This window comes from Gopherus flavomarginatus, chromosome 2 (genome assembly GCF_025201925.1).
Source record: "Gopherus flavomarginatus isolate rGopFla2 chromosome 2, rGopFla2.mat.asm, whole genome shotgun sequence".
Taxonomy (NCBI): domain Eukaryota; kingdom Metazoa; phylum Chordata; order Testudines; family Testudinidae; genus Gopherus; species Gopherus flavomarginatus.
The window spans coordinates 265,418,854-265,437,904 of NC_066618.1; the positions used below are offsets into that span (position 1 = coordinate 265,418,854).

The following is a 19,051-nucleotide window of genomic DNA, read 5'->3' on the forward strand; positions in this document are numbered from 1 at the left end:
GACTTGATTAAAAACCAAGTGCACTAATAATTCAGAACATCAGTGCAAGGGCCAGACTAAAGCTTTTGTACACAAGGGCAGCATGGAGTTAATGTCCAGGCTACCCTCAAATGCTCCTGTTTCCTGCTATCGGAATTCCTCATATACCAAGTAGATAATGAAAATTAAAGAGATATTTTCCTCTTGCAATTAAACAATCTGTTTTATTTTTATTAAAGCAGCAGCTGACTCAGAATTTCACTGTAGTTTTATATCTCTGTGCCATGACATAGTGACCAACTGTGTATGTCTAACACACAGAGGACAAGTACACACAACCTCTATATACTGCTCAGAGCTATTATTTCTCTCCCCTCCAGCAGCAGCTGACAATGCCCCTACCCAACTCCCAACTATCATCCCCACCCTCAGTCCCCTGACAGGAACCCCAGCTGAGGAGCCAGCTAAGACACCTTCCTGCAACCATCCTTCAACAAGCATAACCATTACTCTCATGCCCTGGACCAAGCATGAATATGCAGGAGGGCAGTTACCTTCTCTTCGTGCATTAGCTATCACCTTCGCTGCAGATTTGCTCATTACATGAACGACATAAAGAGGGCAGTTCACTGCGTTTGCTATGGTGATTGCTCTCAGTGTGGCTTCTGCTTCCACCTCTTCGGGACGACACAGTTCATGTCCCTCAGGGCCAGTTATCCCCAGTGCTAACATCTTCTTTGCACCCTACAGACCACACAAGAATACATATATGTTAGCCTTGCTTTAATTAGCAGTGTCAATTATATAAGTGCAGCAGTGGCTTGGCCAACTTAGCTGTCAGCTGATCTGGGTTCTAATCCAGACGCTACAACCAGCTTGCTGTGTGACACTGAATAATTCACTTAGGATGGGATTTTCAAGAGCACTCAGCACTGGCCTACTTCTGCTCCCATTGAAGTCAAAGGTCAGACTCCAGTATTTAGGGGTGTGATTTCAAAAATGCCTAAGTGACTTAGAAGCACAAGTGCCACTGGCTTTCAAAGATGCTTAGGTGCTTTTGAAAAGCCCACCCTGAACATCTATGTGCCCGAGTGGAGCAATCAGTAGCACAGATACTTACCCACATTATAAAGATACTTAACCACCTGTGTAAAGTACTTTGGGGTCTAGGGATGAAAAGGGACTAGATGAGCATAAAGAATTTTAATTTGCATTGTGTTATAAGAGTTTAAACACTCACTGGTTTGTAGTTTAGTGACAAATGCATTCCTTATTGAGGGACTCTGGAGACTATTCAACTATTCCAGCCAAAGATACTTCAAGAAACTCTGAAAACACTAGCCAGCATGGGCAGGACTCTAAGTCATAGTGTGGTGCTTAGGTGAAGACATAGAAGTTATACACCAGCACTAGAGTAAGCAGAAGCTATATATAGATACAGGGATCTTGAGACTTGTGCTCACCCAGTGCAGAGTCCTCTGTGTGCCTAGCTTCATTACTCATAAATGAACTGGGTAAAACACGCATAGGGAATGGCCATGTCTGAGGAGACCCGGAGTTAAGTACTGTCCTCATCATGCCACTGAGGCACTTAGCCAAGTGTTCCTCCCACTGAAATCACTCCTGCTCTTCTGTGCTCATTCTTCTTGGCAGCTGTGCAGTAATGCTCTCATTACAGAAGGATCATTTCCCGCCCCACCACATACTCCTGGGCCTACTCAGCGCTTTTCACTTTATGCATATAAGCACAACCCACTAACTACTTAAGGGAGCTAAATTATGTATAGAATAAATAAACACAACATTAGCCTTCATGTTCATGCACGTTATTTGACATGCCTACAAGAAATTCAGAAACATTAAGGGCCTGGTTTAAAGCTCACCAAAGTCAACAGAAGGACTCTGATTTCAAAGGTGTCTGAGTCAGACCCTAAAAAGAATTTGATTTACTGTGCACTGAGTAGGCTACTTGGCATCATCCAGCATCTACCTGTTAAGGGTAGTTAGCATGAGCGACTCCATTTTGTAAGTTCCCCTATTTTGTATCCATCATTAACTAAAAGCAAGCACACCACATACATGACTCCCAAGGGCAGCATTAAAGGAAGATAAAGTCAGAAACAGGATAGGAATACAGCTGCAACAACATAATTAAGGAAAAATTCTAGTATGCAAGGTAACAGCTGGACTGTGCACTAGCCAGCATGAGGACAGTGATTAACTGTAATAGGCTAAAGATAAGAAAATGGCTTGTTTATTGGTTAAGACTTCCGATTCACAAGGGTAGCGTGCACTCCTAAAAGGTATATAACTTCTATGTAATCTGCAGCCTGGGTCTCTCCCTGACTAGCAGGGGGACACCACGTTCGAACGTTGTTTGAACCTTGCAGAATAAAACTTTGTTATTTGGATACTCTGTAAATCTTAGGTTTTTGTGCCTCAGCCTAGAAACGAATGGTGCGTGGCCTAAAGGTATCATTTGCAACACTATCCAAAACCAAATGGACCCAATGGTTAGGACACTAGCGTAGCATTCAGGACACCTGGATTTAATTCCCTGCTCCAGCACAGAGACTTTGGACAAGACACTTAATCTCAATTCCCCATAAGTAAAATGAGGATAACAGCATTTCCCTACATTACGGTAAAGACAGGAAGGCAGCCTGGTAGTGTGGGAATGGGAGACACATCAGTACCTTTGACTTCCAAATTTTAAATCATTGCATCCAACACCTACCTCTGCAATCAAATCCCCGTTCTCTGCATGGACCTGAGCAATCGCTCCAATTTGCTTACACTGGGAAAAAGCTGCATATAGTTCACTATTTCCAATCATATACAGATCTTTATAGGCCATAAACATCTTGAAGGAGTTGACCCCTTTGTCTTCAGCAAGAATTCTCATTTCTTCCTTGACCTGAAAAAAAAACCAATGTCAACAATTCTCACAATGCAGCTGTGAAAAATAGAATAGTTATCTTTTTCACTTCTATCAGCCTTGCTAAACTGCCATGAGGAGATGAGGATAATGAACAATCCAATGAAAATTTACTTGGCCATCAAGAAAAAATTCCAAGCAAGCATGGAAAGTAAAATGTTTATATAGCTCCTTTTATATCAAAGTGCTTCACAAACTACACACACACATACATAGATGTCCAAGACACAAAGCATTTTCAAAGACTGGACATTTTTACCAAAGAAATTGGTGCAAAAAGCCTGGAATTTGTGGAAAGAGCCCTGCACCATATGCTGATTAATATTCAATTTCTCTTTCTCAAAAGGTTAGGGAGTGGAGTAGGTCTGGGCAAGTTTTGATCCAGGAGTTTAGATCTTTCAGACCAGATGCTAAACCAGCTGGGTCACTTCTGGGAATTAACCTCTGGCATACTCAAAGAGTAAGGACAAATCTGGAATGACTGATAAGGAAAAGGTTTCTGCTGTTTAGGGCTGTGACCTGGGGGCTACGTAATATTCCGTCATTTGGGATATTTTGTTCCAGTTCTCAAAAGCAAATCTAATCATCTACATGGAAGCTTCCTTTGTCTCCTGCATGGATCCCCAGTCATGGAAGCTCTGGGCTCGGTAGACTCAAGGCCCGGATCACTAACAGTATATCCTGGAGCCGGAAGGGAGTCATGTTTCATAGCCTTGTGTTCCCCACCCTGAGTAGTAACTGGATCCAGAGGCATCTTCTAAACCCCCAAACCTCTCCGTGGTAACCAAAGGATTCTCATAGGCTGGTGCCTTAAAAACTTCAGCTTGTTTTTATTTTTATTTGTTTTGCGGGCAGCCTGAATTTTACTGTTTGGATTTAAAGGTAAGTTCTTCCCAGGCACGTTGGGAAGTTAGTGGATTCTGGACTAACACAAGATTGAAGCAAATAGGAAGAAAGACCCCCATGTCGTGTGCTTTGTTAAATGTATTGGTTTAAAGGAATAAGCCTGTAATAGCTGCTAGGTCACCAGGGAACTTGGGAGAGTTAGGGCAACCAGGTGAGGATTTCCAGGACCAGCCTCTGGGTGTTTTGTGGATGGCTGAAATTTATATCTAGATTAAAAACAGCCAAATTACAGAATTTGGAAGAGACACTGGAACTGGAGGGAAGGGAAGGAGGGTATATGCCCCATCTGAGGAGCCTCTCTCTCCAATATCGGAATATATGCCCATCTGGGAAGCCCCTTTTCCCGCTCTCCACCCTTATTCCAGGGCATATGCCAATCTGAGAAGCCTTTCCTTCTAGGGCATACTCCTATTTGGGCCTGAATATGCCTGATAAATTGCAGTCTGTGTCATTAGTAGGAGACACATCACAGTATCACTTCGCTTGGTCTTGGTCACCCGCTAAAATTGTTTCTATATCGTGATGTAAGGCAGTGTCATGGATAAGTAACAGTGCTGAACGTTCAGAGGCCTGGGCTTTATTATCAGAACTGACACAGACTTCCTGAGACCTTGGACAAGTCATTTAGACCCTGAGCCTGCAATTAACTTTGGTTGGGTGGAACCATGGGGTTCTGCATAGGTGCAGGAATTTGCCCACATTTAGCCAGCTGCAGGGTTGGAGCGTTAACTGCTCAATAAAATGAAGATGATAATACAATGCTTCTGATTGTTACTTTGCAATCCTCTGAGGATTATTATTAAATGATCATTAATTATGATCTCTAACACCTGGGTGAGTCTACTCCAGGGAACCTGTGAGATCCATTAGACCCAAGAGAGACTTCTGAACTGGATATTAGAACATTTACTCTGGGATCAGAGATGTCAAATATTTAGCACACTTGCTATATTCATGTAGGTATGGCGGGGTAGCAGTGGTGGAGCTGATAAACTAATAGGTCTGTTTTGTCTTTAAACTCTAGGATCTGGTAAAGGAATTCTAAATAATCTAAGTTTTCTGTTGATTTAAATGAGAATTAGATGCAGTAGCTGCTAGAACACGAGGAGCTGGTGGTATACCAAAAGGCATGACATATGTACATGTCTTCATCTGGTTTGCCTGGTTTTCCCTTTCTGTCTGAAAAATGTAAGGACTCCCATTTTTCTTGATAAATTAAATGCATTTATGGAGCCCAAGACTACAGAACAAAATGAATGGAATTCTAAATATAAAACCAGGGCATGCCACTAACTTACACTCAGCCAGTGTTGATGGTATTTCCAATGTATTTCTACTGTCCTAAGGCTCATGCATTAAGCTTTACTGGCTAATTTATTTATTACCTTTTATACAATTACAAAGTTGTGACCAATGCATGAAGTGCTCAGTGCACAGACTCCCATGCCTGGGTGTTACAGGACTACTGTCTTAGTGTGTAATTTGGGGAGTTAAAAATGGGAACTAGAAAGAACCATATTCCGGTATTTAATATTAGTATCATTAATAGAGCACCTCACATTCTATATGATCCCAAAGAACGGGTCTCGTTCTGAGAAATGCAAAATTCCTGAAAGTCCCATTGAAATCAATGGAAATTTTAGGTGATCATCAGGGTCTTAGTACTTCTCTTGGTCAGGCCCAGTATGTTCAAGAATGAATGAGGTTTTCCTGGATCTCTCAGGCAAATTGGGAGCCCCAATTGTGTTCAGTTTGTGAGCTCTATCAAAATCACAACACTATAGGGCAATACTACTGCAGGCCTTTGCAAATAAAGGTAAGTATTAATACATTTTACTCATGTTAGCATGTTACACTTTACATCTGAAATCTAGTCATGAATAATTCAACTTAACATTAAGAAATCAATATAGCGTCAACACACTATTGTATCTACCTTGCTGCTCCACCATGTAACTGCCACATGCAATGCATAATCACAGCAGACTTTAGGATCTGCCCAGCTCCTCCACGTGTCATAAGCTTCAACAAGGGAACAGCCTTTCTGAGGTATTGCAAAGTCAATGATCATAGTGGTGCCTCCTGCTAGAGCAGCCTGAAATCACAGGAGTTGCAGTTATTTAGCCATCGGTGATGAAAGGTTCCTCTCACTTCTCTTTCTTCTCCATGATGTTGCTACATCTTGTATACCTTCAAAATCAATTTTTCCTCTCTATGCCCACCTTTGTCCATGCACTGAAAATCTATATGCAATTTAAGACTCATCTTGTATGAAATCTGAGTATAGAGTGCGATGGTGCAGAGACCTACTTGATTTCCATCAAGTAGGACATTAACTTTCTGCTTAGGTGTGTCACAGATGTAAAGGGCCAAGTAATGAAGCAGGGCTGAGGACTGAGGTCCCAACTAGGCATTCAGAAGGAACACAGGAAACCAAGACTAAACAAATTAGATAGTTACACAGGCCCCAAACTGCACTAAAGATTTGAGAGTCTGTAGCATTCGTGCATCATTGAATGTCTCTAACCAGCTGGTAAATGAAACAGGGAGAAGAGTGCCAGAACCACTGTAGGCACATAAATCAAAGTGGATATGCTTTTCCAGGGTCCAATGAGTTGGCAAAATAAATCCAAATATCAGCAGAACAATGGAGGCAGAAAGAATGCCTTTGAATTATGGTACCTCTAATACAGAACGGCATCAGTTTAAAAACTTGAGCCTTGTGGGACACCAAAATTACTTTTAAACTATAAACTATATATATATATAAACATATATATATATATATATATATATATATAGTTTATAGTTTAAAAGTAATTTTGGTGTCCCACAAGGCTCAAGTTTTTAAACTGATGCCGTTCTGTATTAGAGGTACCATAATTCAAAGGCATTCTTTCTGCCTCCATTGTTCTGCTGATATTTGGATTTATTTTGCCAACTCATTGGACCCTGGAAAAGCATATCCACTTTGATTTATGTGCCTACAGTGGTTCTGGCACTCTTCTCCCTGTTTCATTTACCAGCTGGTTAGAGACATTCAATGATGCACGAATGCTACAGACTCTCAAATCTTTAGTGCAGTTTGGGGCCTGTGTAACTATCTAATTTGTAACTATCTAATTTGTTTAGTCTTGGTTTCCTGTGTTCCTTCTGAATGCCTAGTTGGGACCTCAGTCCTCAGGGTTATAAACTATATATATATAACCCAGGGAAGTAGCAAAACTCACAGATGATGCAAAGTTAGCTAGGTAAGTCACGACTAGAGAGGACTGTGAGGGACCTCAGAAAGACTTAATAAAAGGTAGGTGATGGGCTTCACAATGGCAAATGAAATTCAGTATTGAGGAATGTAGAATAATGCAGACTGGAAGACACACATTGCTGGGTTCTTCCTTAACTGTAACCACTCAGTAAAAGACTTCCATCTCAATGTGGGCAATTCAATGGAAACCTCTGTTCAACACAGCAATTATAATGCTTTTTATATAAATCAGCAGTACAGTCCCACCTGGAATACTAGCTTCAGTTTTGGTCACCCTATCTAAACAAGGCAGCAGAAACAGGAGGGATTCAGAGAGAGGCAACAAAAATAATTAGAAAAAGCTCCTGTATATAAAATGATTGAAAAGACTGGGACCATTTATTTTAGATAGGGAAAGACTAAGGCGGACATGAGGTGCAGGGAAAACAAACCAAGTGTGCTTATTTATTCTCTCACACATAGTGCACAAATAAGGAAACATTCACTCACAACAAATTTAGGACTGATACAGGAAACATTTTTAAACAGTCCACATTTAACCTCTGGAGCTCATTGCCACAAGATATCAACTGCAAAAGCATGGCTGTATTCCACAAAGGATTAGATGGTTTCATTGAAATATCTTTTTACATGAAAAAAAAAACTTTTCCTTTTGTGGGGACACAAAAACTCACACTTCAAATATAAATCAATCACTATCTGCATGGCGTTAAGAAGGAATTTGTCTTCTAAGGAGGATTATTCATTAATTGTCCACTGTGGGGTTTCTTGCACTTTTCTTTGAAGCATCTTGTAGTAGGTCACCGCGAGAAATAGGATACTGGACTAAATAAAGCACCAATCTGCTCCAGCCTGTCAATGCTCTTATTATTTAGCTCGATCAGCTGGAAGCTCTCCTTCTCTGAATAGTATCCCCTTGCACAGCTGTTAAGCCCAGATCAGATCAAAATTCACTGGGGTTCACATTAACATTGCAATACTCTTTTCCTATTTTCATCTCACTCAACCTGTTACTGCGTCTTCGCCTTTCCTAAACTTGTTTGCTGAAGCCACCAGAATTTACCATAGAGCTATTTCTTCTTTCAACCTCACAGTCCCTTCTTTGTTTTTGAAAACAATTTAATATTCTACCTACCACTATCTGGATGCCAGAATTGGAGAAATTTTTGCCACAACAGCTTTTCTGTTTCTCTTTGTGTATTTCAAAGCAATGCTCTTAAGAGAGCAGTCAGGAGACTTTTGAATGTTCCATCAGTTTGGGTTTTGCAAATCACTTTTGTCAATGTCAGTGCAACTATTCACACACGTTTGCATTCCCTTTATTGTGAGATTTTATTTTGAAATAAAAACAGCCCATCTCTCATAATACAAAATCCAATCAAACCTTGTCGGTAAGCACTTTTAAAAAAATAGGTATTTCTACCTCCTTACCCTGTCTGCCAATCTTTTTTCCTTGACATCTGCAACCACAGATATGCACTGCTTTTATTTGTTAAACTGGAAGGACAAAAATCAGTCCCCTAGCTAATCATTTACACTACATTTCACAATGATTCTGATATAAATGTGGCCCTGTGATCCTCCTTGCTAAAGTATGTGTTTAATGATGCCTTAGGGCAGCAGTTTTTTATATTTTCCATACTTGAATCCCATGTTACAACAGAAGCAACAAAAAAAAAAAGTATATCTTGCCAAGCATCCTCTCTCCAACAGTGTCCCATACCAGAGCTTTGGGTGAGTGTACAGAACAGGGCAATTATGGAGTGATACACCTATCTTCCACTCCCAGTTTATGACAGTCAGAGCTTTATGGTCACCCCAAGCATAGGGTTCCATCCTGAGCATCTTGGTATAGCCCTGGCAAATTAAGACACTGTATATTTCACACTGCTATACTGTTTATTGATGATCCCTCTTATATTTTATCCATTAAAACAGGGTCTTCCCTAAATTGGGCTACACAGAAGTTTCTCTTACAAAAGTTTCTCTGTCTCTTTCTCTATCGGACCTACATCACATATTTCTTAATTAATTCCTATGTGTAAATATGATTTAACTGCCTGGTTACCTCTACCACATATGTGGGATCTTTCCATTTCATCTAAACAAAAAGAAAGGAAAGATGATCATGGACTATAGCTGTGCAAGTAACAGATTTTTCAGTTTCCTGCAGTTCCAAAAAATCTAAAATAAATTGGATTGACCAGGACCAAAGTCACAATTGTTTGAAATTTTCTGTTTCAAAAAAGTTGGAAAAAATTCATTTTGAGTTAAAAAAAACATTTTGTTCAACCTGAAATGTTTCGTTTAATTTTTGAGCAAAGGAAATGAAGGGCTAGATTCCAAAAGAATCTCCTTATGACCTTTAGCAGTGGATAGGGAACTCACCTGTGATGTGCGAGACATGAATTCAAATCCCTTCTCTGGAAGAGGGACTTAAACCCAAGTCTGCGCACTCCTAGGTGAATGCCCTAACCACCAGTCAATAGCATATTCTAGGGTGTGTTGCTCAATCTCTCCTGTTGGAGTTATTGCACCTTGAATAAAATACTTTGAGGAAGAGAGAAAGAAAATGACTCTATAGCATAGGTAGTTACTGCTGGGCTAAAAATGTTATGTAGGGTGGCATCACCACTGTCAATCTAATCACTCTACCCCACATTTATTTAAAATGAACAATTGCAATTTAGCCTTATATAATGCTGAACAATGTACTGCAATATTTAAATGTTGTTGTACAATCAAGCATTTATTCTTGCTGTATTTGATCCTGGAGTGAAGTGGTTCAGGGTCAAGAAACTAGGTTCTATTTCCATCTCTGCTACATACTTACTGTGTGGGGATGATTGGCAAGTCACTCTGCCTCTGTGCCCCAGTTTTCCTGTCTGTAAAATGAGGATAGTAATACTTCTCTAGCTTGCTGGGAGGCTAGGAAAATTAATATTTAAGTGCTGTTGAGAGCCTCTTATAAAAAGCCATGCAAAAGAAGATATGTAAAATGATATATTCTATTCAAAACCAATGTCAAAAGTATCACATGGTTGCAATGTGAGGCATTCAGGAAATGCCAAAATTGTTGCATGTGCATTCTCCACTCTGCCTGCTTGTGCACATGCTTTAAACATGGCCTGCAATTCCATGATCACATGGGTACTTCTGCAGGATCCTGCCTCGTTCTAGGTTTTGAAGCCTATCTACACATATTATCTTATTCTCGCAATTCAGTATCTTTTACACATTTCACTAAAAGAAAAGTCATGAATCCTTAAAAAACAGATGTAAAGTAATAGTATCTCTCACTATATCACAAAAGTACCACTGACAGCTAGTGAAAAAACTTGTATATAAGTTGCATGGGGCAGGGACAATCTTTTTGTTATGTGTTTTTACAGCACCTAGCACATTAATTATTGTTATTATGTGGCTTTCAGAGCATTACTGTATATTTCACAGCTGTTAGATTACCCTTATGAAATACAACATATTACAGTAGAGGATAATTTTACAGTATTAGAACAAATAGAAATGTGGCATGCAAATGACAAAGCCAGTTGGATGATGGCTGAGTTACTGCTGATGTCATAGTCTTATGTCCTGATCCGGTAACACTTACAATTAGGTATAGAGGCTACTCAAAGAGAGCATTTTGTCCAGTAGTATGTGATTGTGCCCCTAGTACTTAACAAAGATTTCCATATTGGTTTTGAAATCAAGCCAAGTTTAAAACCCCTAAAACATGGTGTGCAGGGATGGGTGTGCAGGTGTAGCAAACAGAAATGCACAATAGAAGATGTAGGTGAAGACAGGGCCGGCTCTAGGTTTTTTGCTGCCCCAAGCAAAAAAAATTTGGCTGCCCCCCCCCCGTCCCAGCCCTGGACTCCCCCTCGCATCCCCCTGCTGCCTCAGCCTGGGCTCTCCCCGCCACACACACCCCCTGCCACCCCAGCACTGGGCTTCCCACTTCCCCCCCCCACCAGTGCCCTCCCCCTACCCGCCTGCCACCCCAGCCCTGGGCTTCCCCCTTCCCCCACACCAGTGCCCCCCCCCACACCTCCTGCTGCCCCAGCCCTGGGCTCTCCCGCCCCGCCACCTGCACCCTCCTTCTGCCACAGCCCTGGGTCACTGGTAACTCACTCCCAGGGCGGGTCATTCAGCAGGAATTTTGGATGTGCACAGAACACAGACAGGATTGGGTCACATATGGTTACAGAGCTGCAATAAAGTGGAATAATTTTCAGCTTGTGTGATTGGAGGATATCTGGATGCATATTATAAGACTGTCCTCCATAAATGAGGAAAAGTTGAGGTGCCTTTATTATTCTTTTATTACACTCTTTCTTTCTATGGGGAATTTGCCAATGAGTATCACTGTCTTCCTTTCAAACAAACAAACGAAAAATGGCTGTTGAAAACAGCAATTCCAGTCTTAATAACCACTCGGAAGCATTTCTTGCTCAATTTTATCCTACTTTTTCTATAGCAAGTTACAGTGGATCAGTATATTTGATTCGGGAGAAATGAAGTAACACCTGCCCAAATTGAGCTTGAGCACTCCTGAATCTTGAGGTGTTCAAATCTGGAAGGCAGGTGCTGGGTGTATTTGTGTGTGTGTGTGGGGGGGCCTTTGGGTTCCATGGGGGAGCACGACAGCATGTATGCAGCAGTGTGTCTGGTGCTGCGCAGAGCCAGACAAGCTGGTCTGAGTGGCACGGTAAGAGGGCTGGGATGTTGGAGAAAGGGTAGGAGGTTCCGGGGGGGGGCAGTCAAGGGACAGGGAGCAGGGGGGGTTGGATGGGTCAGGGGTTCGAGGGGCACAGTTGGATAGGCATAGGAGTCCCAGGGGTTTGTCAGGGGACAGGTAGACGGTGGGGTCCTGGGGGAAGTTGGGGGGGGTCTCAGGAGGGGGCTGTTGGGACAAGGAGAAGGGAGGCTTAGATAGAGGATGGGGTCCCAAGAGGCAGTTAGGGGCAGGGGTCCCAGGAGGGAGCAAATTGGGACAAGGACCAGGGGTGCTTAGATAGGGGGTGGGATCCTGGGGGGCAGCTGGGGGCAGGGGTCACAAGATGGGGCAATCAGGGGACAAGGAGCAGCAGCACTTAGATGGAGGTGGGGTCCCGGGAGGGGTGATCAGGGGACAGGGAGCGGGGCAGGGTTGGATGGTTTGGGGTTTCTGTGGGGGGCAGTTGGAGGGAGTGGATGGTGGCAGGCTGAGGTTACCCTCCCTCCCCCTGGAGTGTCCTGTGTTTTGAATGTTAAAATATGGATCCCTACCATTCACAGCACTCACAGCACGCTGCCACATGAGGTCCCCCCTCCTTCCTTTCTGGTTGGTAGTGGCCAAGGGAATGCTGGGAAATATAGTTCTTTCCCTGCTCCAAGGCTGGCTCTATATGCAGGGAGCTAACCAAGGAACTACAGCTCCCAGAGCCCCCTGTTGGCCATCAGCTTCCCTGCCGCCCCTGCAAATGGGCTGCCCCAAGCAGCTGCGTGCTTTGGTTGTGCCTAGAGCCGTCCCGGATGAAGAAGCCCATCTGTGCCACACTAATAACACAAAACAGCTTTAAAGCCTACATTGGTGGCCACTGGAAGGTCATCTCTGTGAAGGTGAATCCTCCAATGGCTCAGGACTCCTACACTGGAACATCTTCCCGTGGTCAGTAGAGGGGGCATGGCATAACAAGGGCTACGACCACAGCTTCCTACACCCTAGCTGCTATCAGCACTCTTGAGCTCCTAAGAGCTGGCACAAGTTACAGCAGACTTTGATCTGTTCTAATTTAGGTTAGGAAACTGTCATGGTACACAGCTGTGCCTGGACTGTGGCTAGAGCAAAGCTGTCTCAAAGCCACTTTTGCACTCTCCCTCCCAAGTTGTGTTGTGCTTACCTTAATCACAGCCAAGGATCTGATCCAGAGAATATAGGACAACGTACTATACACAATTTTAACAACAAAAATCATGTTAAAACCTTAGAGAGACAAGGTGGGTGAGGTAATATCCTGGGACCTACATGGCTAGAACTATACTGCATACAATATACGTTAAAACCTTATAATTCATCAGAACTTCAACCAAGCCTGTACAGGTTAAAAGATGTACAATTAAGTGATTCCAGGGACATCACAAAACGCTTGCACTCTGTTCTTAATTTAGAACCTCTTGATGTATATGTGTTTATAGCCTCACAATCATAGTTAACTGTGTAGCACCTTTTATATGTCTATGTCCAAAGAAGTTGCTAGACTATGCATCTGGAGAGTTTTCATGTTTCTTAGCAACACAGGATTGTTCTACTGGAATAATGTCTTGTGCCTATTGTAGTACATTTAAATAGACATTTAGCGCCAAATTTTATTTTTCATTTTTATGTGACATTTATATTTACAAAATAAATAATTTGTTTGGTTTATTCCAGAGACAGCATCTTTTACTATTGATTCTAATCTGAATAAATACCATTGCATGAATCAATTATAGACATGAAGTAGCTACATACAGGGCCCATTCTTTCAACACTTGCTCACATGAATAAGAGGAAAGTTCACGCCCAAAGTAAACTCCTAGAAAAGTTAGGTAACATGCATTAACCTTTCCAAGTTACCTAGCACAAACAGTGCAACACCACTCCCACTGCCAAAGTTTCCATAATGATCAATTATAACAGGTTCATAACAGAGCTTCCCAATTTAACTCATTCAGGAAATCATCATTTCTCTGATTTAAGATTTAGGTTTAAGATTAAGATTTAGGAATTCAAGGTGGCTCTGTCAGTTGATAAACTGGAGAAACTACAGAGTGATATGTGCTAAATGGCTAGCACTGAACCTACACTGGATTAGATGGGTATAAAGTCTAATCCAGAATGGCAAATCCGATGTTCCTAATGCAACAAAAGCAGAAGTAAACAGGATCACCATTATAAAGATTTCTGTGTCCACATTAAAAGGAGGATCTCTTAAGAACGTGAGTTCTTCTTCTTGACTACTCTCTGGTCACAGATAATCATGTCAGAAAAACAGACAAAGGTTCAACCCTTTTCTGGGTAGTCAACCAAGCAGTTCTGTCTCCTGCAGCTAATACAGATCCATGGGTTCCACCATCCTATTTCTAAAAGTAGCCTATTCCAGATGCTTAAAAGGAAGTAAAACCAAATGAAATCTATTATGCAGCTGGCAAACTGCACGTATTCTGCCATAGGGGGAAGTTTTTCTTGATCCAGCTGGTGATCAGATTATGCTAAGGCACAAGGACTGACAGTTCTTTTTATCCGATCTACTGTGTATGGGCATAAGCAACTAACACAAGAATTTTAATGCGCTTCCCAGCTGCTTCCAGGTCCTCTCAGAGCTCCTGATCTCTCTCTCTTGTCTGGCCTTTATAGCCTCAAATGTGCTTCAGCCCTCTTGACTGCCTGAGCCTGTGCACTTCATCTGTTCACCTGCTGTCAGTATTTCATCACTATGTGACTATATGACTTGGATGTGTGACTAAACATGTCATTTGTATCATCAGTGGAGCATTTGTATGGTGTATTCTTGTTATCACTATCCAATGTCAATAAATTGCATGATAGATGGATTAAGAACTAACTGACAGATCTCAAAAAGTAATGGTTTATGGGGAATCATCATCGAATGGGGGTATTGCTAATGGGCTCTTCAGGGACTGACTTTAGGCACAATGCTATTCAATATTTTTGGCAAGGATCTAGAGGTAAATATAAAATCAGGGCTGATAAAGTTTGGGAGAGTTGTGGATAATGATGAGGACAGGACAGTTATATAGAACGATCTGGCTCTCTTGGTAAGCTGGGCTCATTCAGAAAAAAGTGATATCTAGGAACAAAGAATGCAGGCCATGACTGCAGAGTGGGGGACTATCTCCTGGGATGCACTTACTCTGGAAAGGATTTAGGGGACATATTGGACAAAAAATGGAACCAGGAGCTCTTACTGCGATGTTCTGGCAAAAAGGGGCTAATGCAATGCTAGGATGTATAAAGAGAGGAATAGTGAGTAGGAGGAAAGAGGTGATTTTACCTCCGCATAGGGCAGAGACTGATACTAGAATGCTGCATAGAGTTCTGGTGTCCACATTTTAAAAAGCATATTGAAAAACTGGAGGTTGTGCAGTGAAAATGACTTTGAGGCTGGAGAGAATGTCTGGCAGCAACAGACTTAAGGGGCTCAATCTACGGAATTTATCAAAAGGATCAAGATATGATTTTATTACAGTGCATAAACACAGGGAAAAAATACCAGGTACTAAAGGGCTCTTTAATCTAACGGAAAAAGGCATAAGAAGATTCACTGACTTGGAAGTTAAACCTGGACAAATTCATATGAGAAATAAGGCACAAAATAAATTTTGTGCCTTATTTCTCATATGAATTTGTCCAGGTTTAACTTCCAAGTCCCATGGAATACAATACCCATGGATCTGTATTAACGGTGAGGGTGATTAACTTACAACTTGAATTTTCAATTTCTAATACCCAGTACACACAAAAAGCTGGTCATTGAACAATTTACAAACCAAGAGTTATTTTTGGAAATTATTTGTATAATGACTGTTTTCAGAAAAATGTAATCAGCTCCTAGACAGCTTACAGATATAAAGTCTTAAATTCATATAATAGATTCACTGCTAATTATTCTCTCATATCTACCAGCTACCCATCACAGAGCTTGGATTTTGCAAAACTCCTATGATTAAGTTTAAAATGCTCTTTCAGTTGTCAACCTTAATAAAGATTCATGAATATAGACATCAAATATTTTAGTGTCTTTTAAAACTATGTTCTAAATCTACCTTAAAACAGGAAACATGACATGTTTGACATAAAAGTTACTTTACTATGCTAGAAAATTGCTTTGCAAAAATCACTCTTTACTGAGCGCTTTGCAGTAAATTTAAAATCCATCTATTTTAACAATTGGCAATGGCCTAGGTGCATGTTAAGAAAAAGCACTCTAATAATGATGAAAAATGCAATGTAAGAATCCCCATACAATATGTTATACTCTCAATATTAACTCCAGTGTATATTGGTAACTTAAGGGTAACACTCATTACAAGACTGTTGTAATTATCCCAAAAGACAAACATTACAAACTCTGAAATTCAGAGTTAAGGTTAAACATAAAAGAAATCCTAATAAGTTACAGTATCGAAATGCATAGTTGAGACACCCAAAGAACTTTAACTCTGCTCTGTGGTGAAAACACAGGGTCGGCAGGAAATGAAAATCTGATCTATGTTTAAAAATCAGGTAAATCTAATCTGTGATCACAGATACTAAAATGCCTTAAATCATAATGGTATGGTTATTGCATGACATCACTACGTAGAACTGAAGTTTAATTTAACTTATTTCAATTACTGGATATATTTTATAATGTAACTAACATACATGAAATATGAATTTAAACTAGACGTAATTTAACTCAGTCCTCCTTAAGAGGGTACACAATTGTGTTGTCTTTTCTGCAAACAGCAATTCTGCCTTTAGAGGACTGGATAGTTCAGGGGATTGGTAATGGGATACAGACTCAGTTAGAGACATCAGTTTGACTCCAGTGGAGGCTGCTGGTGGGCCAAATTTACTGGCAGGGCAGAGTGAGGAATGGTGAGCATCTGCAGTGCTGTAGCTGCTCTGGGGACAGAGAACTTCAGTCTCCAGGGCACGATATCAGCAAGTTACATAAGGAATTAAATTAATTCACTAATTTCAATAAATTCTAAAATGTACAAATACTTCACTACACTAGAGCTGCTCATGTAATTTACCTGGCTTGCAAAGGTGAAGCAAACAGAACCCAAGCACAGAGCTAAGGAAAATGAGGACATCACTGGTAGCTATAAACTGGATCCAAACTGGACCTTCCTTGGTAGAGATTCAGAGGTAGTAAAACATGGAAGAGAAAACACTCCTCCTTTCTGTGCTATCCCTCTAAAAAGGGAGCCAAGGTGTTCAGGAGATGACTTCTCTCCTAGAGCAAGAGAGTTGAATAGGTGGTAATGAATTTTCCTCCTGGTAAAGACAAGACAGATTGATTTACCTTTGTTCCCTGGTAGAAGTCATCTTTGGACTGGGTGCCCATGAAGGGGAACTGCATGTGTGTGTGGGTATCAATCCCCCCAGGCAGCACCAGCCTGTTGCAAGCATCTATAACTAGGAGCCCAGCAGGTGCCCCAAGCTGCAGGTGTGGTCCCACTGCCCGCACTATTCCATCCTCCACATACACATCAGCCAGCTGCGAGTAGTCATCATTCACCACTCTCCCCCCTTTGATCAAAATCCTGTGATGTAGGGGAGCCATGGCTTTTGCTGCAGGCTCCTTGCAGATGTGCCCAGCAGTGGAGCCTGAGTTCTGAGGACAGCAGGAGAAGCTGTGGCACTATTAGGCATCAGGCTCAGGCCTCTCTTCTGTAGGAATACAGCCCCAGCAGGAATACAGACTGGGAGAACAAGAACACTCTGCATGCGTTCCTTTGGAATGAAGCAGACAGATTCCTGGTGGTTCCTCTAAAACTGATCCCAGCAGTTCCTCCTGAAAGGTGCTTTGCTGCCCACTCTCCGTCACCAGTCTGCTTCTCTCATCATGTCAAGTTATTTACATGCGGCTCCCAAACGTAAGTGACATACTAGTATTTATAGCTCTATCAGAGGACTCTCCTCCTGCACCACTAACTCCTCCCACTGCCCCCAGTTTAGCATGTAACGTCGGCTGATCACTGCTCTGACCCGGTCAGAGGAAGCAGGGGTTTCACCAAGTTCTTTTAAAATATTTAAATAGTGACTGTGGGGCCACATTTTCAGAATAGCTCAGCTCCTGTTTAGGCAACTAATAAGGGCCACATTTTCAAGAGTGCTGAGCCTTGATGCTCCATCTATGATGCTTATAGCCAGATTTTCAGAAGTGAGCAGTGTACAACATGTTGAGCTATTTTGCAAACCTGGCCACTTATTTTGCTGTCTAAATGGGAGCTGAGCTCTTAAAAAAGCTAGTGTTTAGTGCTGGGGTAATGGCTCTGGAGTCTGTCTTTACTCAGATCAGGGACAGCACAAGCAGCAGCAGTGCAGGCTTCAATCCCACCCACATGGTAGGCTTCAGATGGATTAAGACAAACCTGGGCCCCAGGCAAAGTAACAATTAGGGTCACCTCACCATTGCACAGGGCTCCCTTCCAAACCTAAAAGCAGCAAAGAGTCCTGTGGCACCTTATAGACTAACAGATGTTTTGGAGCATGAGCTTTCGTGGGTGTCTGCAGGAGGAAAAAAAGAATCTAAATTCCACTTGCTTTCAATGAGGCACTTACGTGCTTTTGAAAGTTTTACCCTTGGAACTAAATATATTGCTGGCAGATATCGAAGCTCTGTCCATTTATTTAGTTCACACAGACAAACAAGAAAATCTTGTACCAGCAACATTTACGTAAACTTGGTAAATGTTTGATATGGTTATAGTGGAAAAGCGCCTTCTTGGACTGGCCTGAATTACCCCCACAGGATAGATGTACCTTCCACTGGAGCCCCTGGGAAGAGAATTCATCATCATCATCTCCTGCCCCGGATGTCTTTCTCCTAGGGTGGGATTTTTATTAAACATCTTTGCCTTCCAGTGGGACTTGTTCTCTGACATACTTTGAAAATCCTATCCCAAAGATTTTTCCAAACTTCCCTTCACTCAATTTAAAAATTGTCTTTATTATATAATCATTACCTGACCCTGTACTGCGTAAAAGAGTTTGTTGTTGAGCAATGTTTGCTCATACTACACTCTTACATAATTCAGTGATTTGAGAGACTGTGTCAAAATAATTCGTGCCCTAGCACTTTCACTTCTCTGGAGCCACAGAAATATTGACAAGGTAGACACAATGAAAGAAAAGATTTGAAAGCCTAACTTGAAACAAACTAATGGTTTTGTGATCAGGAACAAAGTAAGTATTCTCAGGA

General features: G+C 41.6%; 1 protein-coding gene across 2 annotated transcripts in view; it reads right to left on the reverse strand.

Annotated features, from left to right (window-relative positions):
- Positions 1–17,694, reverse strand: part of DPYS (dihydropyrimidinase) — a 51,106-nt gene extending 33,412 nt beyond the window's left edge. For both annotated transcript variants that reach the window (XM_050941002.1, XM_050941001.1), the window contains exons 1-4: positions 17,150–17,694; positions 5,760–5,918; positions 2,717–2,896; positions 534–723 (exon numbers count right to left, since the gene is read on the reverse strand). In XM_050941002.1, the coding sequence (XP_050796959.1) occupies positions 534–723; positions 2,717–2,896; positions 5,760–5,918; positions 17,150–17,410 (790 nt within the window). In that variant the 5' untranslated portion in view covers positions 17,411–17,694. The remainder of the gene's footprint in view (positions 1–533; positions 724–2,716; positions 2,897–5,759; positions 5,919–17,149) is intronic.
- Between the last annotated feature and the right edge of the window lie 1,357 nt (positions 17,695–19,051).